This window comes from Pogona vitticeps, chromosome 3, assembly GCF_051106095.1.
Source record: "Pogona vitticeps strain Pit_001003342236 chromosome 3, PviZW2.1, whole genome shotgun sequence".
Classification (NCBI taxonomy): domain Eukaryota; kingdom Metazoa; phylum Chordata; class Lepidosauria; order Squamata; family Agamidae; genus Pogona; species Pogona vitticeps.
The window spans coordinates 27,436,316-27,462,686 of NC_135785.1; the positions used below are offsets into that span (position 1 = coordinate 27,436,316).

At 39.7% G+C, this 26,371-nt stretch overlaps 1 protein-coding gene across 39 annotated transcripts in view; it reads right to left on the bottom strand.

The window, feature by feature from the left end:
- Positions 1–604: 604 nt before the first annotated feature.
- The window catches only part of MBNL1 (muscleblind like splicing regulator 1), a 217,322-nt gene continuing 191,555 nt past the window's right edge, over positions 605–26,371 (bottom strand). For 32 of the 39 annotated variants that reach the window (XM_020781918.3, XM_020781916.3, XM_020781913.3 and 29 more), the window contains 4 exons: positions 21,607–21,642; positions 20,725–20,819; positions 7,931–8,005; positions 605–4,221 (listed from right to left, as the gene is read on the bottom strand). In XM_020781918.3, the coding sequence (XP_020637577.1) occupies positions 7,949–8,005; positions 20,725–20,819; positions 21,607–21,642 (188 nt within the window). In that variant the 3' untranslated portion in view covers positions 605–4,221; positions 7,931–7,948. Of the gene's footprint in view, positions 4,222–7,930; positions 8,006–8,801; positions 8,868–20,724; positions 20,820–21,606; positions 21,643–26,371 lie in introns of all 39 variants that reach the window. The other 7 variants (XM_020781921.3, XM_020781917.3, XM_020781915.3 and 4 more) reach the window with 2 other exon arrangements.

Sequence of the window (26,371 nt, forward strand, 5' to 3'; positions counted from 1 at the left end):
TTTATTTCTTTTGAAACAGATGCATTTAATTAGGACTAAGACATCATAGCTTCATGGCAACAATTTTAGGTGTCAATTAACCTGAAATATAATCAAGACCTCTGCACCCCCAAATCAGATCACTGTATCTCAGCCCCAGGTTATACACCTTGTGGTACACTATGATTTTCCATGATAGTGAAACAAATGGGCTCCCTCTTCCTCTGTGAATCAGGAGTGCCTTAACAACAGAATCAAAATGGAGGCAGGGTGCCTGAGCTGAACCACAACTGAATATTCACATGGCACATCCATCTGGCATTACAGGTCATGGAGCAGAGATTGGCTTGGTCCTTTATCCTGTAACAGCATCAGTTTGGATGAATTTTTAATCACATCTCTGGGTTTAGTCCAACTGTTAGTTGCAATTAGAACAGACCTATTAAATGAATGAAATATGTCAAGTCAACACTCATGTCAGCCCCATTGGTTCAAGAGGTCACCAACGGTTGGATCTGGTCCTATTAATTAGACAAGAGCTTTTCAACAGTTTCCTCCCATATCTATCTGGAAATGTAACTTTGAACTTGAACACAGGGAAAAAATGATAATTAAGAAAGAGAAGTTTTATTAGGGCAATTTAACTTTATTTCTTTTTCATACAGCTAGGTCAACTATAGCAGTAATAATAAAATAAGCATAAAAACAAATTGCAGCCCAGGACAGAGTACATAATTTGGAGCAACTACCAAGCAAATTTAAGTCTGTGATTACATAATAGTAAAAACCAAGCACATCTGTCCTTTCAGCAGATGAAAGTTGCAAGGTTGCAAGTAATGCAACACTCCGAATTAATCCATGTGAGTTACCGGACAGAATGAATCCAATCCTCTTTATTTTTGTCTCCCTCACTTTGGCTTCATATATTACATGGTTCTGCAAGTGCTTTAGGTTACCAATGGTAAATTTGATACGATATTCTTTTTTTTTCACCTGCTAAAAGAACAGGATCACTACAGCAATAAAAATAATTACATAACAACTACAGCTATGATGTTTGGTTTTGGTTTGCCTGTTGACATTTTTTTAAAAAAACCTTTTCTCTCTCTGTGTGTATCAGTTTATGTTTCCTTGTGTGTCTGTGTGTGTGCTTGTGTGTCTGTGTATTTGTGTGAATAATAAATCTACTGAAATTTTTGTCAGAAACTGGCTGGAATAGAATATATATCTTTTATATATATATCTATTTTTCTTTTTTTCTCTCTCTTTCCTTTTGATACTTTAAACATGCAGTAGTTGTTTTGAGTAATGTACAACCTATTTGATCCATGATTTCCCTTTATGGTTTGAAGTACCTGTTTGAAATTTCATTTCTTAAAAAAATATTTATTTTTTTAAAGTTCTTGTTTCCTTATTAATTTCTAGTGATGAATTTCAGGCAGATTTTGGACCAGTGCAGCTTTTGTTAGTCTTGAAAACTGGGAAGGATGGCCAATCTTTCCAGCTGAAAGAATCCTGGCAAACTAGAAGCTGTTTACATAAAGCAAAGCAACTTTTTCCAAGGGGTATGGAGTGCTAACTCTGTGCCACTTTTTTTGCAAGCAATTTTGTTCAGCCTGTCATTTTTATGAGCCTTAACAAAACTCCTTGTATTTATAGACATTTTTATTCAAAATAAGATCTTACTATTATACAGGTTTCTCTCTCTTTGTTTGACTATATACAGAAGTGCAAAAGGTCAACCTCCTTTCTATACTTTCCCACATGCTAAACTGCAGCATAATCAACCCTCAAGAGTTTGCACACGCACTCACACATATTATAATTCTTGTTATACGTAAACTTTTTGAGTATTTGGATTATCAACAAAAAAGTCCCTTGATCTATTGATTATGCAGCTTATTTATAACAAGGCCTGATATTCAGGGATTTCAAAAAATATTTAAACAATACTTTAACATTTGAAATGGATACAGTAGAAAATAAATTTTTATTCTAATATCTAGGAACTAGATTTTTTCTTTTATAATTAATTACAAACAAAATAAATCATCAAAATATTACTCAGTTGTCTGCCAGGATCGTTGCAATAGCAACAACTTAACTTCTTACTTAGCAATGATTATATAAGATATCCATATAAAAGATCTTTGTTCTTTCAATGAAAACTAGACAAGAACTAACAATGACTGATATTCTTACATTGTAATATTAAATCAGTAAAATATAAATCATTTAGTTAACAATAATACGAATATTCATGACACTACATGTAAATTCAAAACTGCATATGCTATGAAGAAAAAAACTTTTTAATTTTTTTCATATTTTGAAAAATTCATCAGTAAAATCTAATAAAACAAAATCCTATAAACTGAAATGGCATTCATCTGGTAATAGAAAATGAACATGATCTAATAAATGTAAGAAATAAAAACTATTTTAACAAGGAAAAATATGTAGTATTCTCTAATGTAAATAAACTACAATAACATGTGAAGTCACCTATACTTTCTTAACATGATTGAAATTACATTGGTATGGGTTTTAACCCGTAATGTAATAATCTAAGGCTTTAATAGATGTACAGTACAATCAGTAAAATCAACACATCATTCTTTTTTTTTAAACTAGAAAGCATCTCTCAAGCATAAAAACTTGCAAGTAAACTTGGAAGTATGGAAAGTTCTAGAACTGAACTCTCACCTCTCCCATTCCATACTATACTACCAGTAACCTGGCCCCCACCTCAGCAACCTTTAACTTTGCTGAACAGAGCAAAATATATCCTTTACTAGCTGCAACATCCAACCCACAAAAAGGATTTCCTTTGGATGAATCCATTCTTAAAAACGTGAATGCACATCTATTTTTTGTTTCATTTTTGTAAAGGCTTTCTAAGGCTATAAGCAGTTAAATCAGAACAGAAGAAATCACATATAAAACTTACCCCAATATTTAACCCACCCAATGTCTATTTCTAATTAACATCTCAATTTACATCATTATTTTGGTTTTTATCGTGCATCTGATGTCAGTGCTTTTCCCATTATTAGAGTCACTATTTTTGAAGGGTGTGACTTCGAAGTGATGCATTTGAGCAGAAAGCCAAACCCATCCTCTACAACACATTTAGAGTCTCTTAGACTTTTGACAGAGGTTAGAAAATCAAAGCAAAAGAAAATTCCTCACATGTTTTGCTGTGTCTCAGAAATAGCTTTTCCCTTTTAAAAAAATAGTATATTGTGTGTTACACAGTATAGTTTGCATAACTATTACAAGTACAATGGATTATAATTTATATAAGTTTATATATCCAGTATGAGTACGAATAACCTGTAAATCTAGAGCTGTTTTTATTCTGTTTTTAATGTTCTTGTGCTGTCTACTGTTTATTTAAGGTGGCCATTTCTGAGACAGCTTTGGTTTAAAACTGAAGGGTGCCCTTTGACTGATTAGCAACTAGCAAAAGAAGCAAAAAATATATATTTTTTAAAAAATGTGGCTCTTAACATAACACTGAAGAAATAATACTCTACTTTGATTACAGTCTATGGCACTTCATGAGAATCTTTAACAACATGGTACTTAAAGCCATTGATGTGCTTTAAAAATATACACAGTTGTGGTTTTTTACTTGGCACATTCATCTCTGTCAGATACCTCTTTTACCACTTCTTACAATCTATTACATTTAAAAATATTACTCTTAAAACAAAACAAAAAAGGAAAAAAAATTATACTGTGCATGCACGATCTCTTCTATAATGGCAATTTTAAATACAAGGTGCACCTTTTGTTATTTGTAAACCTTGAAAGAAATAAACTTACTTAAAAAATTATATCTTGGTCTACAGACGTACCAATACATAATAGATTTATGGCTACATCACAGTCTGTCTTTTCAAGATGACATCCATGATTATGTAGGAAAAAAAGTCTACAAACGCATACGTCAGTTGCGTATGCATTGCATACCTGTGTGCTAGAAAAGATAGACAATGTTGTAGTCTTTAGACAATATGATCACCCCAGCACAAATATCTATTCAATGTACAAAGTATATAGGCAACAGTGTGCAGTGGATTTCCAAGTTGTCATTTCATCTTGTTAACATGCAATATGTGGATGTCTTACTGCTGAGGAAATTTGGGTGCTGTTACTTGACGGTATATACATTATGGCTAATGACCTGTTCTGTTTCTTCACTCAACCACACTGTCCTCTTTTCTTTTATATGATCTAGATGGGAAAGGAAAGAAAAAACCTTTGTAACTATTTATACTTTTAGGTTGCAAAACAGTTAATGCCCACTTTGCTTTACAACCCTCCCCTGCTATTCAAGCCAAATAACGTTAATACCCTTACCACCACTTCTAGAGCTGTGTTTGTGTAAGACCCAATGAACTGAAAGGGATTTACTTATGAGTAAAAATATACATCATAGCACTGTTAATTCACTGCAATAAAATGCAACTGATCTAATCAAACAGCCCATCTGCCAAAACACAACCTCCTCCTTCAGTTACGCTCTTTCTTTTCCCCAACATTCTAGCTCTCCAGGCTCCTCCTCCTTCACGCTCTCCCCAATAGGCTAGCAGCCTGCACCTCCCAGCCAATCACCTTGTTCCCCCCGTTACCATGCAGATAAATTGTGTCCCAGTATGCAGTGGGTGATTCTGCCAATCATCCAGTTCTACCCTGCTATTGGGGGGGGGCGACTGTGCATAGGTTACTTCCTGCTCCTCCTCTCCCTTGTGCACCTTCTTCCTTGAAGAAGGGCGTTTTCCAAGATGGAGACTGCCTGAGCACATGCTATCTGACTGCTCTCTCTCTCCATCCACACTTGCATCCATGCCATCCAGCTTCAGGGGGTGGTTTACCCAGTTTAGAATAGTTCTTCAAAGCTAAAGAAACTTACCTGCAATATGTAAGGCAAATTCTTTCTTTGTTTTTCACTCAAATGTTATATTTTGACCTTTACTACTGAAATACTAAAGTCTATAGTTAATAAACCTTTTTTCTAAAGTTATTACAAGTTAACTATGTGTTTTGACTCTGTACTTAATTTAACTCATTGAAGATAATTGGTCAGAACACACAATGATCTCTAACATGGTAGCAGAGGATGGTTGGTTGTAATCCAATTACTCATCCATTGCTGAGCTATTAAGAGTCATTAAACTTGAAGGCTAAGCAGTTAAAGTGCTGCTGTGGTCATTGAGAGGAGTTAGACTGAAAAGAAAGGTTTTTGGTCATTCTAAATTTGAGTAAAAATGACTGAGATAAAAGATTCCATGCCAGATTTCCAGCTTCCTAATTTTCAAAACTGGTTATTTTGCCTGGAGTATCCGTGTGAAATCCAGGTTTTAAAAGAGGATGAACCTGATGTAACACATAACCAGTATGCAGATTGGAAACTGAAGAATGCAAAAGCAAAGGGTCTCATAATGCAATTTATTTATTTTTTATTTATTTTTAATTTTTACCCCGGCCATCTAGATTCAATGAATCTACTCTGGGAGGCTTACAGTCCGAATAAAAACAAAAATTAAAACAAACAATATCAAACAGCATAGAGATAAACAAAGTCTAAGATGGTAAGACATAGGGAACTAAGAAATGGAAGGGGGAAGCCTGCCTGAAGAACCTTTTACAGATTTAACAATCTTTAACGGAAGAGACAAACGCTAGCTCTATGAGTTGGAAACGGAGATGAGCACCGCCGCCTAGAGTTGGACACGACTGGACAAATTGTCAAGGGGAACCTTTACCTTTAAGAGAGATTGGTTCAGATCAGGCATGAAAAAACAGCTAAGCATATGCTTGCCAAATTAAAATCACCATACTAAAGTGATCAAGGACAAAGTACTGCAAATTTACTAAAACAAGCAACACAGTCCAAATGGCATGAGAAATCAGAATCATTGGATCAATATATTCTGAGAATGCAAGCAATATTTGAAAAATTGGCTGTGGCAGGTGAAACTTGCAAAAGGATGCAAGTTATTCTGATCCTTAATTCAATGTCTACACAATTCAATTCTTTTTCTGGATCATATAAGGAAGGGCTGAATAGTCTGATCTCTTACTTGCAAGAAGAGCATATCAGACATCAGAGCTCAAGTTACTAAACTAGTTCTACTGCTTTTATAACTGATAGCTTCTTCAAACAGTAAAAAAGAAATCCCAGCCAGAAGGAGACGAAGGATGCCGATAGCAATCATAAAAAGAAACAGTTGATTTGCTGTCTGTGCAAAAGAAACGGACATTTTGCTAGAGAGTGCAGGAGCAAAGCCAGAAAAGCCTAGCCAAAATGATAGTAATGAAAAGATAGCCATGCATGTGTGCAGTCTTAATACAAGTCACCTGACTTCTAGCTTCTATCTTGATACAAGAGCTAATCAGCATCTAATTAAAGATGCAGATTTGTTCACTGAACTAAATCCAATTCCAGTGAAACATATAATGTGTGCAAGTGGCCAGCAGGTGGCAGTGCACGGTGAAGGAAATGTTTTGCTCAGATACAAAAATCAAGATGGTTTTGAAAATCTTGTTGCAGAAAAACTACTGTATGTTTCACACCTCACAGCAAATTTGATGAGTGAATCCGTACTGGTGAACAAGAACTTTGAAGTGAAATTTGATAAAGAGGGTTGCACTGCTTCATTTGGAAATGTGACTTAGCTCACTGGAGTCCAGAGAAATTGATTCTTTGAGTTAAACTGTGAGAAACCACACGGAGTCTTTATGGCTCACAAAAGAAAGGAAGACAACAGTGCTGCCACGTGGCATAGGAAATTTACATGTAGGCAATTGGATGCAATTCTGAAGTTGCAGAAAGATCAGCTTGCTACAGGGATTGATACTGATAGGAATACTGACTGTGATTCCAGACATGTAATTTGTATGAAAGGAAAGGTGACCAGGCCATCTTTTCTCAAGAAAAGTGGAACACAAAGTACAAATCCACTACAGATGATCCATACAGATTTGTGTGGAGCCATTCAATCTTCAGCAGGAGGGCGCAAGTACATTCTGACTTTCATTGATGACCATTCAAGATACTGTCTGATCTACCTACTCAAAGAAATGCCTCCGATTGTGAGATGAGACAATGGGAGCGGGTATATCTCACAGCATATGCAGACTTAATTCAAAGAGCAAGGAATTCAACATCAACACACAGTGGCGTACACTCCTGAACAGAATGGTGTGGCAGAGAGAAAGAATTGGTCAATCATGGACATGGTCAGGTGCATGCTCATTGAAGCAAGATTACCTAATAAATACTGGGTAGATGCAGCATTGACAGCAGTGTATCTGCAGAACAGATTGCTGACCAAAGCAGACAACAAAACATCATTTAATAAACATTTTTTTCTAAAGTTATTACAAGTTAACTCCATGTTTTTGACTCTACTTAATTTAGTTCATCGAAGATAATTGGTCGGAACCCATGAGGATCTCTAACAATGCAAATGATCTAATCAAACAGCCCATCTGCCAAAACACAACCTCCTCCTTTGGTTACGGTCTTTCTTTTCCCTTACATTCTAGCTCTCCAGGCTCCTCCTCCTTTAGGATCCCCCAATAGGCTAGCCGCGTGTACCTCCCAGCCAATCACCTTGTGCCCCCCCCCGTTACCATGCTGATTGGCCAGGGTTCCGTTACAGTAAGGAAACAGCGTTTCCTTGGATTCTTCTAAAATGAACTCTACCTGCACATAGAAACATAGGACTGATTAGATGTTGATCTAGCTTACTCTCAACTTTGGATTTTCTTTTGAGTGTACAAGCACAAAACTATGATACAAACCACCACAGTGCAGCTTAGCCTTCCTCTTTAGCATCTTATGGTTTAGGATTAAATGTGCTCATATCACTGAGGCACAGAAGACAAATCATAGAAAGCAATATGAAAATATGAAAAACATACTCAAGACACTTACTGTTTAATGATTAAATGTCTACATCTGTGTGACATACTTGTGACTAGTCAGATGTTCGGCAGATATTATGGGTATCTATTGGGGGGAAAAAAACAAGACAAACTGGATAATATGTTCCATGCAGGGTATGTTTTATTGAACAAGAGCTAAACATCTTGGATGAAAGTTGGTGGACTTCTATATCATAACCACATGTTAACAAAAACATTGGTAGCAATTTAATTGAAAGCATTCAGTTAAATATTATTTCAAACATTACTGATTGTTCAGAGAGAAGGATAAATTAATACTTAAAGTTCATGCAGTGCAGTCATTTCAAAAGCCCTTTTTGTTGGCCTACACAGAGTTAAAAGGTTTGGGGTATTTCATCAATCTACTTCAGAAAAAAAATTACTAAAGGTTTGGCCTGTGCACTTTGCATGCTTAATATTAAGATAATCTACAAATGTTCAACATTTTAGCCATTCATTAAAAGAATATGTAGGCCAGGAATATGCCTGGACCTTCACAAGGTGTGCTGTGAGGTTGGTAGCATTTTATAAGAACTTGCAATGAAAAGTTAACTTGTCAAACTGGCTGAGATAAGATAAAGAAGAGAAGGTACATCAAAATAAAAAAGCCAAGTCGTGCAACATGAACAGCTGTTCCCTCTGCCCATAATCTTACATACTTCCTCTGTGCTTACATTTGAATAAGTGCATACAGTAAAAGGATCCAGAAATGATAAAAGAAATGATTGCTGTCCTGTCACCTCCTCCAATCTCTACACTCACTCTTGAGAAGTTATCTATACATTTGTACAGCATTTTAAATAATAATAATATTATTATTACACAGAAACGTGTTGCAAGTGTAATTAAGCTTCTCATACCATTGGTTTTCTACTGCAGCAGGAGAAGAGCTTGCACCCAGCTGTGTAGAAGCCTCAAGAGTACTGCTGTCGAAACAGATCAAGGACCTTCAGCACCAGTCAGTGAAGATGAAAGGGCCAGATCTTAAGGACTTCTGCATGCATGCACATTGCACTTTTTGTGGCATTACATAATGTCAGCATTGCTTACGAACTATATACAGTATACATATATGGCATGTATATATATATATGTATATATATGTATATAATGAGGGTTGGCTGCAGAACTTGACCGGAGGGCATTATGAAGATCCAGAGAGGTATGCATGAAATGATCAGTTTGTACAACAAAAAGGAGAAATCCCCAGAATCTGAGTACTCAAATACATGGGGTCTTCAAAAAGATGGAAACTTTATAGAATACTCTGTGAGAGGGAAGGAAGATTTGCCCATGTTCTGTTGTTTTTAAAGAAAACTAATGATCCTCAAGAACATAAGTAGATAAGAGGAAATCTATTTTACTTGACTGTTTCACATCAAATCTGGCAGGCAACTCCTAGCATATCTTCTTTATTATGTACGTATCAAAAGTGAATTGTTGGGTTTTTCCTTGGTTTTGCCCACATTCTGAACTGATTCAGGAGATACATGAATTGCAGCGAGGCTCCTCTTGCAATACTCAGTGATTTAGATTCAGAGGAACATAGAGATGGTAGCCCTGTTGAGGCATTCAGTACCAGGCAGATTACTGATAGCAAACAAGACTGCTCTAATAAACAATAATAATCATATGCCGTCAAGTCAATTCTGATTTATGGTGACCCTTTTCAAAGTTTTCCAAGTAGAGATTACCCGGAAGTGGTAACCTACTTCCTTCTTCTGGGACTGTGCTTGCCCAAGACCACACAGGCTGGCTCTACTCATAGGAGGTACAATGGGGAATCAAACTCCCAACCTCTAGCTCCACAGCCAGATACCTAAACCACTGAGCTATCCAGCCAACTGGTCCAGCCCTGCTCATTTGCATTCTTAGTTTCACTGCCTTCCTGCACCAAGAGGAGGATGACTCTCAAGAGGGAGTGCTCCTCTATCTGTGGGAATTTGCTATATGAGGACCCGAATTCAGAGAAAGGAAACAGAATAACATTATCAGTGACACTAGTGATTAACTGAAACAAATACTGGCTGAAATTCAGTAGTATGTTGCAACTAGAGCAGGCCCACTAAATCAATAGAACTTATGGAGTTGACTCACCAAATCCCCACTGATTCAATGAACCTACTCCAGTTGCAAGTGAGGACTGGATTTCAGCTATAATGGAGCTTCTCCCTCTTCATCTCACCATTCTCCATATGTAGGATAGGGACAGAGATGCTGCTCTCTATGTAAGAGAGATGTAGTTTCGTGACTGGGGTGAGGAACCTCTAGAATCCTTGCAGTGCTACAGAGAACTTATTTGTGGTTCTTGAACGATGAAACATTGTTCCTACACTGCCCACTTGCACCCACTGTGGGACACCTCCATCTACACCTTTCTATCCATGGCACTTGAAACTCTGCTCTGGAAGATTTCCTAGGCCTTCACAGCAGATAGCATGTGGGACTGTGTGAGGAGGGAAAATACACCCAATTCAAGATTTTTGGACAGGCTTCTTCTATCAGCATAAAGCACAAGAGTATTTTGACCTGTGAAAGTTCTGGATTTGAATATCGGTAGGTTTCAGGGTTTTCCAATCCTGATGCTTTGCACTGGGGTTGCTGACATAAGATACTGCAAGGACTGTATCAATGTTTGGTGCCCTTCGTTAGTTTTCTCTCCTAGGACCATGCACATTAGAAGATGTGTTTTTTGGTTGGGGAAAAGAATAGCAATGGATGCTTGCCTGAAAAATTATGAACTTTCAAATTCTCCTCCTTCTGCCACTGTATATTCCATACCCATTAACCACTCCTAGCTTATGACATTTCCTGTGACTCTGATGTGAAGGAAAGAAAGGTTACTTACCTGTAACCATGGTTCTTCGAGTGGACCTCTGTGAATTCACACATATGGGTTTAGTCTGCGCCTGCGCTGACATTCTCGGAGCATTCCAGAGCTAAAAGTAACAATTTTATGGTATGATCCCCCATGAGGCACAAGCTCCTCCCACCCAAGATTCCCCTCAGTTCCTGCAATTTGTCCGCCGGGCACAAGAGTTATATAACAATAAGATACCCGTGACGGACAGAGGGGAGGATGGGCGGGTAGTGTGAATTCACAGAGGTCCACTCGAAGAACCATGGTTACAGGTAAGTAACCTTTCTTTCTTCTTCGTGGCCTCTGTGAATACACACATATGGGTGACTGGCAAGCTTACGTATTGGCAGGTGGGACGTCACGGTAGGAAGGATGCCAACACATTTCTGCCAAATCCAGTGTTACTGCGTGTACCTACATGTAGCCAGTAGTGCCCCACAAAGGTAGATGGCATGGATCATATTGCTGCATGGTAATGTCAAGAATCTCGATTCTACTCTGGATGCAGCCAAGGTAGACAGGACTCCATGGAGCGAGGCTAAAGCTGATTAGACAGTGACTCGTCTGACCACTGGCAAGCCATAGATACAGTGTGGACCTATTGATCTAGAGATGGATAGGATGAAACTGGACTTTCGAAATTAAAAGAATGAAAGCATAAAAAGAGCCTGTCATCTGTTTAGAAGCTCTGGCAGTGTCCAGACAAAATGCTGGTGAGCGTCTTACATAATTATTGTGGAGCATGTGCTCTAGAGGAGATGATGGTGATCTGAAGAATGATGGTAAGATGAAGCACAGATAAACATGAAAACTAGTCGAATAGGTCAGAAATGAGACATTAAGGTAGGAAGTCACGTTATCAGGAAAATTGAATAAAAGGTGGATCGAATCACAATCCAGCTATTTCCCATGTTCCCTTGGCAGATATGACAGCCACTAGGAAGGCTGTTCAAAGTAAGTAATTTCGCATTTGAAGAGAAAATGGGCTCGAATGGCGGGCACATGAGTGAATTTAGAATGATCTATAGACCATTAAGGAACAATGGGTTTACATGGAGGACAGGTGGTACTGAGTCCTGTGAAAAGATGTTTGACCCTAGAATGAGACAAAAGTCCTACGTACCAGAATCATCTGGTTAATGGGCAGCAGTAGCAGATATATAACATTTTAAAGCATAAATAGAAAGCCAAATAGGCAACTGCTTCAAAGAAAGTTGGTAAGGTAGTTCTTTGTTTCATTATATTTAATAAAGATTTTATTTATTTACAAATCGACATCGAGTTTATGGTTTTCGAGCTCGATCGAGCACTGATGCCAAAGTGGGAGTATTTTCCAGGTTGGCAAGTTCATGGCCGATAGATGCGGATGGTAGACCATCCTTCCCTCCAAAGATAGGAGGTAAGTCACCAGAGGGAACTCACATGTGCCTGTCTATATTGATCTGAGACAGGCGAACTAGGACTACCTTGGTCATCAAAGAGGTATTTGGATCATGTTTGATTAGGAATTATGGTGATGGAAAATCCGTAGAATAAAAGGTATCGGAGGGAAGAGTTATGGCAGATTCCCTGTCCACTGCCATATGAAAATGTCCCCGACAGTGTTTCCATCCGCACCTGCACAGGAGCAATAAAACCTGTAGTCGGCGTACGGACCCCAGTGAATACATCGAAGGTCGGTACTTCCCAATGGTGACAGAACCGAACTTGCAGTTACTTGGATTAGGGATCCTCTACTTGGTCAAACAGCAAAAGATACCACTATTGGAGTGGTTCGAGGCTGAGTCTGTATTGCTTTAGCACTGAAGCCGTGGAGGTCATAAATCTGGGGAGATGTTTGCTAGTATTTTTTTTTTTTTAAAGAAAAATATACGCCATAGTACCAGTACAGGTAGATGTCCATATTTTGCAGGGGAAGGTTATTATCAAACTGATGCCCTGTACCATCTGAAAGACCTTGCAGATGTTGAAAAATCAAATGGTAGTGAAACCTTAGGAATTACTGATTAGATAATAGTGTTGAGGGTGGAATCTGAAACCTACGGTAGAATACACATGAAAATATTTCTGAGACCAAGGTCGGGACGGATGCCTCTGTTCTTTCTATGTACATAATAGCACAGAAGTAGAAGCCATTGCATAAGCCAGATGTAGGAACTTGGAATATGGCATGTTTGTTCAGGAGGCAGAGGTCTCTTCCTGGAGGATATAGACAAAAGAGTAAGTCTAACGTTACTCAAAGAGGAACAAAGACAATTATATAATGTAACCTTGAGAGATGTGGTGACATTTTTTATGAACCAAAATGTCTAGGAGGCTGAAGCTCCAGATATAGTTGAATGGACTATGGGTAGAACCGAAAGAAGGACGAAAGGGCTGTTGGCCCGTATATAATTTAGCTGTTTTCCTATTCTGTGTAAAAAAATTTTCTAATGTTACCAGTCTAAGACTGAAGAGACTGGTACCATGTAATGAAAGACATTCAATTCTGTCCTTTGCCTTCTTGATGAGCCAGTGGATCCTGACTAGGCGAGCCTTCTATAGATACTAAGGATGCGACAGCAGCTGAAGCTCTTTGCGTGTCTAGCAGCAATCCTGTGTTGCTTTGCTAGAGTCATGGTCTCAGAGTGAGAATTTCTAAGCTGTTTTAATGGATTCCAAGTGAGGTAGAATCTTAGACCATAATTGCTCTAGGTAGGCACCTATCGTGATTGATAGTTGGCCACATGGAGCAGAAGTGATTGAAGTGTAAGTGCTCAGCTAAGTGATGGCCGGATCTGGAAAAGGCGGTTCCTACATTCCCAATCGACGGGATGCGGTGAACCGAGAAGTGACCTGTGCAAATGAAAAGAAGCACACTGAAGGTGACAGAGGGTGATAATGGATCACATCATATTGGATGGAGATTCGTTCAAGGGGTGAGATCCGAGCTTATGCCCAGAATTGGCAGATAGTCAATTCGAAGCTGGGACCGGTCGTGCTAGATCATAATGGGCCTCGACACGAGATGGATTGGAATTTGGAAAGCATCTTTTCCTGCCGAAGTGTAGATATGGTAGAGAAAAAACAAGAACAAAAATCTTCTCCATGTTGAGGTCGATCCTAATGGATTCAACATAAATCGAAGATCATGGCAAAGCTGGTAGCTATAATAGAAATGAGTCAAACAGATTGATTAGTCAACAACATAGAAGTAAAAAGACCGCTCAGTTTTGCAGTCCTACCTGCAGTTCTGCCGGTCAAGGCACTGCCTCCCACATGTCTAGGGGCGGCGGCTGGTAACTTTGGGGTTGAGGCTTTTAATGTTCCCGGAATGCCGTAGGCGGATGGGAACATCTTCAGGCTCTTGCAGATGTCACAGCGCAATGACTGTGTCACCTTCTAGAGCCTGAGCAGGTTATAAAGAATAACAACCTTTTTTTTTTTTTTTTTTTTTCTGGCTAAAAAGCCATACACCAACAAATGGCAGGTCCTAACCTGTCAGTTGCTTAGACACTGGTTTTCAGGCATATAGAGCAGCAGTGCACTCGTGATGCACCTGCAACAGTGCCTCCTAGTGATGTGGGACGCCTGAATTGTAAGGGTGCACAGGAGCTACCCACAGGGTTGGCACCACCAAACTCCAGAAGTGGTGATGATAATCCCCCATGGCAGAGGACTAAATGGCTACATGGCACCCCAAAACAAGTAACAACGCCAATTAAAGAACTCCTCATCTGTTAACAGTAAAAGAGTGCGACCATCTGCGACAACCAAGAGGGGTATAGGAAGATTGCTTGGAAACTCTTCCACCCCCACCTGTGACTCATGTAAGTCCCAATCCTGAATAAGGAAAACCCTCCTGATGAACAGGGGAGAAGACTGACCTAGCACGAGCCTGACCAAGCACAGGCTCAACAGTCATAGAACGGAGAAGGCCGAATGGATTAACAGCAGGTTCTGTCAAAGCTGCAAACATTGTGCTACCGAGTTTGAGGGAGCACTACACCTGTGAAGCCTATGTGGAGGCATAAAGCACTCCATAGCCCATGGGTCAGGACGATGCCAGGTAGAGCGGGATGGTGATGGTGGCCAACAGCTCATAGCTCCTATCCCAAACAAAAGGGACTGGTCCTACGCAACCTTGTCAGTGTGTCAGGACCTACCTGAGGAAAATTCTCCAGACTTACCAGACAGCGGCAGGGTTCTCGGGTGAACCCTTGTGAGTCCTTTCCTTATGAGTCTATGTGGGCACTGGCAGCTGAGACAGGGCCGCAGGCTACTTTGTGAGCCAGCCCATTGATAAAGAGGGCTGTTTTGTGCCAAATTAACAGCCACCTGCAGGTGCTACCCCAGGCAGGAGTATCACCGACTAGCAGGGGTAGTGGTGGGAGTTGCTGCAGCCCCCCCTTCCAGAGGCAAACTAGGGCTGTGAAATGCTGCCAGAAAGCTTTTGCCTCGTCACTTGGTTTTGGAACTAGCAGCCACGTGAACAAGGCCTGTGATAAATCAGGCCCAATATACCAAACACCCAAGGGCGTTATCCCAGACAGGCAAAGCACTGACATGCAGGGCTAGCAGCAGGAGCTGAAGGGGCCCATTGCATCCCCAAAGGGAAACCCAGGCCTTACCTTATGTCGCAGGCACATCTACAGACTCGGCGTGCAGCTCCCTCCAGAAGTCGCAGCTACATGAGCAGGCGCACGAAGGAGGGTTGGTGTGCAGTACTCACACACAGAGGCGCTTCCCATGTCAGGAGGAATCACTGACAGTCAGGGAAGGCGACCGGGGCAACAGGAGGCCCTTCTTCTCCAAGGGACAGGGCGACAGAGCCCTAACTCCTGCAGGGTCCCTTGAACAAGCCCCTTGAAACAATCATCCATCACCAGTCTCTCTCATGGTTGCTCATAGAGAGGGTGTGGTGAGACATGCCTCCTTTTCACTCTCCTCTCCTCATGAGATAGAGAGACTTAAGCTCCAACTCTGGAACGTCAAATGCCCGCCCTCATGTAGGGCTAAAAGGGCCACGGCCGGACTGGACGGTAGCGCAGTCACTGAATGGCCAGTTGGAGCAGAGGCTATAAGGCGATCCCGGAGTCTGTGCAGGTAGAGCTGGCACGTTGTCTCCTCAGAGGCAAATTCGCTAGCCTCTGGCGAGGATTCCTCTGTTGATGTAGACTTAGATTTTAAGGACTCCTTGGTATTGTCGGGTCCCCTACTGCGGCCTGCACCTATCTGGGTAAGATGTAGCTTACTCAGGCAGAAAATCATTAATGTGCCTGAGAGTCAAAATGAGTAGGCCGAAAAAGGCGGGAAAAGAGAAAGAAGCAAACAGTTGAAGTGTGTGTGGGGGGGAGGGGGGTAAGCCAAGTAGCTGGCAAGCAAAAAAGAAAACAACTCACGGGGGATCATAGATTAGATAATTGAGAAGGGAAAGAATCCAATTTAGAGGGAACTGATCAATAAGCTAAGGGGAAAAAACCCCTGTGGAAATAGCTCTATGCTCTGTAGAACTTTACAGCACGGCGGAAAAAAGGAACTGAGGGGAATCTTGGGTGGGAGGAGCTTGTGCCTCATGGGGGATCATACCATAAAATTGTTACTTTTAGCTCTGGAATGCTCCGAGAATGTCAGCGCAGGCGCAGACTAAACCCATATGTGTGTATTCACAGAGGCCACGAAGAAGAAGTTCAACTTTTTCTTCCATTCACCCAGCCGTTGCATTTATTCTTGTGGAATGTTACTGATTTCTTTCCTAGGGATACTATATGGCATTTTAGTATACATTCGGTGTTGAGGTGGGGGATACAGAGGCTGTTTAATGTATCCTCTTACCAAGGGCCATTTCTACACTGTATGCCATTTTATAACTGTCCTTCCCAAACCTAAGGGAATTAGTGCTTCCTTGTTTGGGAATGCCCTTAGTCCCAAACTGGAAAGGCTGCTGTTGCACAAAACTCCCTGCATCTATTCAACTGCATCTTGTGTGAGGTACTCAGAAGAAGAAGCAACACTATAGCAGATTGCATCTATTTTATACAAGAAACCATTACTGGCCGTTCTTTTCAAAAAGATCAGACTTCAAGGGCACACAGCACCAAAACGTGTTCCAGAAGGCTTTTAACTGAAATATCAGCCGTGGGTCTGATGGCAATTTTTAGAATATACATTTTAATTGCATTTTAATAATTTTGCCCTTTTATTTTGCCTTTTTATTGTATTTTAAATGCTGTAAGCCGCCCAGAGACCTTCGGGTAGTGTGGGCGGCATATAAGTTAAATAAACAAATAAGTAAAATAAATAAAACCCCTATACTTACTTAGCTGCAATTTCGCATAACTAATTCCCTCATAAAGGGCCACCATTTCTCCCAATTCTCTCTTTCTCTCACACACAAATAGGTCAGAATCATTTTCAAAATTCCCAGTTAATGGCAGGCACAAAGCTTTTGAGTTCAGAATCAAGATTTGGACCTAAGTTGAATTGGATAACCGAGCAGTCCTAGCCAAATTTGTATGGCAGGCACTTTGCCCACAGCTGACACCAAGGGTGTAAATGGGAAGTGTGCTTGTTCTATATCCAGTAGTAACAAGGAGTCATGATCGGGGGAAACATGAAATACCTCATCTATTTGTGCGGTAAGGGCCACGGCACAGAGAGAAGTGCAACTGCTATGTCCAGTGTGCACAGACAGAAGTGGAATGTAGAGTAGTCTGTACAAGGTTAAAAACATCACCATGTGACAAGCCCATCTGTCAGCCTTCCAGCTACACGAGATAAAGCCTGGTGCAATCAAGACAACCTTCTCCGATAACCTCAGCAACTAAGTGCCAATTAAAAGTGAAAACTGAAACACAGGGGTTAATGTTTCCTTGCCAAGGCTCTGATAATAGAAATTAACATCATTTGGGTGGGACTGCTTTAAGCTGAGAGATCCTAGAAAAGAATCAGTAATGACAGGAAGGGCTAGATATACAGGCAAGTTCACACATATGTCAGTACACGAATATGCCCATCAACGTGTATTTCAGCAGGTCCAAAACATGGCTGCCAGACTGCTAATTGGGGCTGATGTTAAAAATCATATACATATATCGTTCAACAGCGATTTTTGCGGAACAAATTAACGTCGCAATGCGAGGCACCACTGTAATTCCCCTATTATAGCAGATCCACTGGCTGTTAATCCCTTTCAAGACACAATTCAAAGTGCTGGTTTTAACATACAGTATAATGCCATAAATAGCTTGGGTCCAAGCTGTCTCAAGGAGTATGTCTCTCCTTAGGAGCCTGCTAAAGATGTTAAGATCATATGGAGAGGCCTTTCTCTTGGTCTCACCACCTTCACAGGTGCATTTGGTATTTGGCATGGACAAGGGAAAGGCTTTTCTCTGCTGCTGCTCCCAGACTTTGTAACTCCCTCCCATAGCAGGCCAAGCTGGGCCTCTTTGTTGTCCTTCCACAAGCAGGTGAAGACCTTTATCTTCAGGCAAGCTTTCCTTTAATGACTGGCTGCCTGAGTAGGGTTTTTAAATCATTGTGCCTTACTGCTTTGAATGTGTTTTGGGAATTACTTTTTAAAAACTGTCTTTTAATGGCAGTGTTTGTTTGATCCTCTTTAGTATTTGTGTACTCAATGTTTTTAGTTTTAAATATTGTCTTTTAAGGATATAGGCCACCGTGGGTCCATCTTCAGGAGAAAGGTGGGGTAAAAATATTTTATATGCACAAATAAAATATTATGGAAGACTTGGTATCAGATCCCCCAGATGTTCTTCGTGCTGCCTGTTATTGGATGTAAATTATCTGGTATAAGAATTGATCCTTCCCTCTAAGTGATACATGATAAGATAAAGTCTAGCTGTAAGCATTTCAGAAACTCACTCCACACCACTCTTATACAAACTTCTCTTTTTAGCAGCAAATACTACAGAATATAGGTATTAACAGACCATGTAGGTGGTTATTAGGTCGAAGCAGCTGATAACTGGGAATATATTTCCTTTCCCAGCTTTTGCCCTCTCTTTGTGGAAAATGTACCCTCCTCAGTAACACTAGGTTTGCTGGCATTTAGGATACAAATGGTGATTTTCCCTTTTACAAACTCCTCTGCACATTCATTCAGAGATTCAGTGGAACTTATTGCCATGCAAGCCTTGCATTCAGACAACTGAACACTTTATTGATGCCTTAGTTTACTATGGTATTTTACATGGAATATTTTTGGATTAATAACTTTATTTTGCACTGTTCTTCACCTTTACATTTTAAAGAGAAGTGGTATACAAATAGTAATAAATCATTTAACTGTATAAACTAAAATAGCTTACTCTTAGCAATGAGACACTGAAACAGGCTATGCAATGCAAGTGACTTGCATTTTATTCACAATTTTGGCATGTAGTTTAAAGAAGGGAACACTTATGCAGGTAACCCTTCAATTAATTTTGCTTGCTAGTCAAAGGGCCAGACCTCTATCCCATTCCATATACATGAACTATGTTGGCCTGCAATTATGGATATTATAGTCAAATCTGTTAGTAACGTATTAGGTTATGGGAGATTGGCATAAGGAACATGAACAGTGAATCTGGATGTACTCAGTATGAATTTGATATCTTGCTATGAACTGACTTTATCACCTTAAGTAAGCCATGATATATAAACACACCTAGAGCTCTCTTCAGTTCTTCACATTATATAAGGTTTGTACAACAGGACTGCAGTTCTATACACACTTACTGATTAGTAAACTCCAATGAATAGCAGGTGCTTCACTCCTGAGTAAATCTACCCAGGATTTTGCTGAACACTATGTATTGTGGCTTTTTTGGCAACTTAATAATCCCCTTTATTGTCTGCCCTTCCCCTGTATGATTTAATCAGAAACCTGCAATTCCTGGACTAATAAATGAATGTTGTGATGTTGTGGAATAGTTTTTGTGTAACAGTGAAAGTGCCTGATGAATTTGAATTCTTGGCTATAGCTTGGGAGCAAATTTGTTTAAATAAGTTAACAATGTACTAGAATGGAGTCGGAATTTTATAATTAATGTTTACTGTTGAAGCACACTGATTTATTGAATGATCTGATACCATATTGTTATTGTTTTATTTTTATTTTTGACAAAGCAGCTAGTATGGTAGTTGTCCACAGGTAGAAAATGTTGTTTGCTTTCTGGAGGACATAGGGTCAAATGAAGATCCTCCCCGACTGATGTGCAAACAGAGACAAAGTTTTAAAAGTCCTGTTCCCACACTAGGCTACAACATTAAGTTCATTTTGAACACTGGTTCTTAACCTTGGGTTACTCAGGAGTTTTGGACTGCAACTCCCAGAAGCCTTCACCACCAACTGTGCTGAGTGGGGTTTCTGGGAGCTGCAGTTCAAAAGCATCTGAGTAACAAAGATTAAGAACCACTGATTTTTGAACATTCAAGCCATTATATCCCTGACCCACTAATCCTTCTCTGAACAGTTCTCAATGGACTCCTACATGGAAGGAAGAGGGGAGAGATTGGAAGTTCCTTTTTTTGGACTATAATTCTGAAATGCCCCAGTCAGCATGGCCATTACTTTTCTCTCAAGAGGTGTGCAGGAGAGAACTGTACTCCTGGATTCCTTCTATCATCCTTCTCTCTGTCTGTTCTTAAAAAGATGAGGGTGGCAGTGGAGGACAGGGCCATACGGTTTTACAAGAACAGACTGAAATATTTTAGTATTGGAAATGGTGCTGCAGTGCCATTTTGAACATGGACAAAAGACTACTTAAAGCTATGCTGCAGAATTTCAGAGAATGTGTAGGCCAACAAGAGGTACAAACGAACAAAAGAAAAATGAAAAACAAAACAAAACAAAACAAAAAACCCACAGAAATCCCCATGCTTCTCCAAAGCACCGATTCTGAGTTATGTTTAAGAAACAAAGCTGTAAATTAGCAAACCTGGTTGGCTGTGGCTGTTGCAGCGAAGGGGACGCTTGTGGCAGATGTTGTTGCTGCAGACACAGTGGCGGGCGTAGCGCCGTGCACCATGGGAACTTTCGGAAGGAAAACCATATAAGCAAACATACAGAAGAGTGTAGCAGTATGGGAAACCATGGCAACAGGTGGGTAGAATCATTGAGTATGGTATTTTATATCAGCAGAGAAGCCGTGGGATGAGACATCACCACCAGCAGAATGACATGCAATCATAGCGCAAAGCAGGACAACATTCCAGAGAGCAGGAGGGGGATGGGTGAGAAGGAGATGAGAGATGAGGGGAGAGGGGGAAAAAAGGGAAGGGGAAAAATGCTCGTTACCATCAAATCATGGGAATCAGTACAATCAAGCTTCATCATTTCAATTTACAACAAACTTAGAATAGCCCTTATAATAAAATTCTTATACAACCCCACCCTCCCATTTTCAGTAATTATAATATTACAGATGGCTGACATGAAATTCTAATCCTGCATTACTTGCATAAAACACAGAACTGCATTTTACTGTTGTTTTTTTAAATTAAAAAGATTTCTTTCTCTCTTTTCTAAAACAGTGGAACTCAGAGCCCAGTCAAAATCCACCAGAGCTGATAAAAGGGGGTGGGGGTCAGGGCATTGGTGATGTGTCAAAGGGCACCATGGTTCCTCAGAAAACAAACATATTCTGGGCTGTCTGTGTCAATTAAATAAAACAAATGCATTTAATTGACAAGCGTTAGTGCAGGGGAAGGGGTAATGGATTCGCACAACAGCTATACGTTAAAAACCTGGCAGTGGATTTTGAGAGTCTATGAGCTGCTGAACAGGTTTAAGATAATCAAGAAACAAAGCTGGCACCTACCAACACTTGTAGAGGGGGTCATGCACAATATTGAGCCTGCCCATCATGCATTGCAACAGGAAGGTGGATTTGCAAAGGGAAAAGAATTAAAACAACCCATCACACGTGTAATTAGGAAAATCTCATTGAACAAAGAAGAAAAAATTGGTTATTATGGGAACAGTGGCATGTAACCATCAGCACAGTCAAATCAAACAGCAAGGTGGTGGTCAATTAGAACTAGTCTGACATGAGCAGGACAAGGTAGAAGCAGACGGAATTGTGTGCTGGTATTTTGATTAAAATGAGCTAGGCAGTAAAGAAAAGTAGGTTCTAGTGGTATGAGAAGAGCCTTCCACTGTGTGTTTTTTTAGTAACATAGATATATTTAATCCATTTATTATTTATTTCGTTATGTCAATTGGATTTCAAGTCTACTTCATTTGAAATTGACTAAAAATATTCATTTTGTTTTAAAATCTATAAAGCCCTGTGGCATTATTCACTGTATTAAAATATAGTGGATGTTTTATACCTCAGTAGAAGATCCCAGGGCTGTCCACTGCACTACTACATTTGGCACCCTACATACTATATCTGGCTGGCTGCAAGATTATCTTTTATTTTAACTTTTACTTTTATTTACTTTTGACTGTAAGAGATAAATGTTCTGATCTAGTCACTGAAACATGATGGCTTAGGTTGTAAGTAAAATTATATAAATATTGATACATTTTAAGAAATGGGTTTAAAAGTTTGTTTTACATCTTCCTATACGTGTTGAGAAACCTATCCTGTTTACAGACACAGTACAGTACAGCAAACCTTTATTGGCATAAAACAGCGTGGACAAGGAAGTAAGACACAAGGGGAAAAGAATCACAAGGCGAATAAACATACTGAACATTAAATGAGGAAGTACAAAATAATGAGAAGTAAGACTTAATACCCGGGGAATGAGGTAAAGAAAAGTTCTATGTTATAAGGCAACAGTGAGTTTCATAATTACAGTTATTTCAATTTTTAGTTTCAAGTATCTGTAAACATTTAGCTACTTACAGACACTTGAAACTAAAAACTGAAATAACTGAAATCATCTGAATCATGAATGGATGTTTGCAGACAGAAGTAGCTCCATATAATCCCATTTGACCATGTCAACATTATAGGATCAGGATGTGAAATTACTACATGAACTAGACTGTACATAGGTAGCTGCTAACAGAATTCTGCCTAGGAACTATAATGGTTGCACTGGTTATTACTGTTCCTTTATGCCCAATTCACACAAGTATTTTCTCGTCATAAGCCTATATTTGAGGACAGTCAGGACGTACTGCATGAACAAAAATAAACAAAGGTGACTGAGTGCATGTGTGCAATCGTAGGCTGAAGAAACGTGAACATGACTGACAATACCAAGTCCTCTCCTCCTCCTCTTCCTCCTCCCCCCCTACTAAAGGTTGGTTGTTATCTGTATCATCTTGATTTTGGACGCTACTGCTTTAAACAATTGTCTTGTGCTGTGCGCAAGCCAGTTTCAAGAATTTTGCCAACAAGTTTTTCTCATTCCTCTACTGATTTTCCCTGTTTATTTTACCTTGGATTATAAACTATAATGATCTTTTCTCGCTTTTTCACCTTTTGGCCAAAATATTCTAACTTTCTTCAGTTTTGGTTCTATCAGTCTTATTATTTCTTGGTCTATATTCACTCACTTCGGTATCCTATTGTCAAACACCCTATTGGTCCAGGAAATTCTTAGCATTCAGAAATAAACCAACACTTCAAATGCTTCTATTTTATTTTATTGAATTACAATTGCTCATAAAAGGAAAATACCATTTCTTTTCAGATTTCTATGATGTGGCTATGATTCCATTGTTCTTCCAACCAAATTCCAAAGTATTTTTGAGATTTAACTTCATTTCTTAGATTTCTTGATTTTTGCTAGTTATCATGAACTGAGTTTCCTCAACATTTGTTGTCAGACCATGGTCATTACTGACTTCATTGCCTTTACTGAATAAGCTTTGTAAATCATCTAACCGGTAAGCTAGAAATACTGTACTATCTACATCAGGGATCCCCAACCCCCAGTGCCCAACCTGGCAGCAGTCCGTGGCCTAGGCAGAACCGGGCCGCGGACACAGATCTCCTGCCCCCCTGCGAGAACCGCTGTGTGCATGTGCACAAGCGGCCCCCATGAGCATCGGACGGCATGCTGTGGTGGTGGAACTGGAAGTGGTGGCAGCAGAACCGGAAGTGGCAATGGAAGGGAGAATTCCAGGCACGGAGGTGCCTCAAGACACCACTCCGGATCCGCCGCCAGTGCCAGCTGCTCCAGATCTGCCTGTTGAAGTGCTAGTACCACGGCGGCAGCTGCCTTCTCAGGTTTGGCTGCATGGGAGGGCAGTGATACGGCAACTTAGGTTCGCCATCACTGCCCTAGTGTAATCTCACAGAGAGGGAGAATTTGATCTGAAGAGCTCCAGTGAGTATGGGTTTTTTTTCTGACAGAAAGAACACCCTTGGAACCTATTAAAAGCCAGAATTGGTGGCAATTTTTACCAATTTCAGTATTCCTCCACATCCTGGAAAATCATTGTAAGGCTATACAAGACAGGGTAAAAATTGCCTTTCCTTCTTTGTTACCAATAATTTCTGCTGTTCCCAATTGAATCTTATCAGGAATGGATGGGTAGCACTGGCTCCTGTGGCTAGTACATATTACTGAAATAGGTGCATAATATTATTTTCACAGAGCCACAAAACATATTCTTTTCTTCATCTTCCATGTCATCTTCCTCATCCACATATAGGTTATAAATTCCTTAGCCGCCAACCTTGCTGCTCATTTTCCTGTTCTTTTTCTCCCCCCTTCTCTAAACTCCCCCCGCCCTTTCCACTGCTCTCTCTTTTCTTCTAGTCCATCCTGTCCCTCCACTGGTTAGACAGTATGGGGGGATTATATGGAGCTACTCATAGGCTGTCTAGAGAAATGTATTTGTCAGATCTCTGCCAATTTGGGTAGTTGAGAAAGTGAGGGATAACACTCGTGTGTGTGTGAAGTAAAGATGGCACAACGAGGCACCATCAAGTTTTAATGAATAACTTTAACAAAATAATCCTAAAGTGCATAATTGGGAAGTTCCTTTGTTTTTTGCAAATTTCAGATTTTACACTTGGGCCTATGATAGAGACAAATGTCAACAAATGTTCCCATTCTTTTATTTTATTGTTGCTATTATTATCATATAAATTGTTGCACAGTAAGTTTTAATATTATAAACTGCCCAGTGTAGTGCTTGCACTAATGGGGTGATAAACAAACAAACAAACAAACATACGGTTAATTCTATCTTATTGGACCTTTGAGGCCTACATTTAAGTTAGCTGCACTTGCTGAAAATATTTTTTTAAAAAGTTTTCGGAAACAGAACTGCACATACTTGTAGTTTTAATGTTTATGTTATCATCTTCCTTGACACTTTAAACCAACACACACTTTTACACAGGCATTACAGCAAATGAATGCAAGGCAGCAATGAAAATCTGTGGTATAGTAACTTGCAGGAATGGCGAAGACAGCTGTGTAGGACCCCTTTGTGTACTCTGCACAACTTGCACTGTTTTCAGTGATGTAAGATGATAAATAAAATGCAAAACTCTAGTGAATTTAATCATCCAAACGTTACCTTAGATTTCAATCAAGGCAAAGTTTGACCCAGAGTAAGTAATAACGTGTGTAGATTGGGGAGGGGGGGCAGGATCTCTCCATTATCAGAATTTAGCCCATGAGGATTTGAGTTTCCACTAGGATATGACATGGTGCATTTCATTCAACAAATACAGAATAGCATTGACAAGCTATTCCATTCAAAATTAATTTTATTTCTTTGCCATTGATTTTAGCTGGGTAGAATTTTAGCTCATGAATAAAAATATTTGGCTGAATTTGCACTATCTCACAACTAGCTATTCTAAGGATGGCCTAGTCTTTGCATTTAACATACTGATTTTATCAGTACATATACTGTTCATCACCATACAGTGTGACACATTGGAAACACATTTCTGTGACTTTCTACTGATATGTATTTCATTAACACAGGAAAAAAAACATCAATAAAAAAACATCTCTCATCGACTCTAGCGCACATGGAAGCTTTTGGGATCTAGTATGCATCTATATATTTTGTGAGCTCAAGACATGGCAGAAGAACTTTCAACAACTCAAACAAATTTTATCTACTGGAAAGAAAAATCTAGCAATCAAGGCTAGTTCTAATGAGCAGATATCACTTTATTAGTATTGGAATACAGAAATAGCTTATCATGCCCATGGGAAAAAGTCAATGGCAAAGTTTCAAAAGGCCGGAGATTTATTCTCCTGAGTTTTTAATAGTACAGCTCTAATCAGTTAAAAGGCTTCTGAAAGTCACCCCTTCTGAAAGAAAGTCTCTGAAAGCTGTGGGATACACAAGAATTATTTGATAAACTTGCTAGATCAAAGGGGTCTTACGGCATTAAACATAATGAAAATAAAGAGGACCATATAAAACAGCTTATGAGGTGTGAAATGAAGGATTAGGCAAAAGAGGCACATGGGAAAAGACTGCTCAAATGCTGTTTTGAAACATAAGAAAGCAGACTTTAGAGATGCAGATTTTCATATTAGGCTGGAAAGCACCCAACACCTTGCTTCCAAGACAGTCATATGCAGAATCTGCAGTTCAGCAGCAAAGACCATCCTCCTTTCTCACTCAGGGAGGGCCTCTTTTCC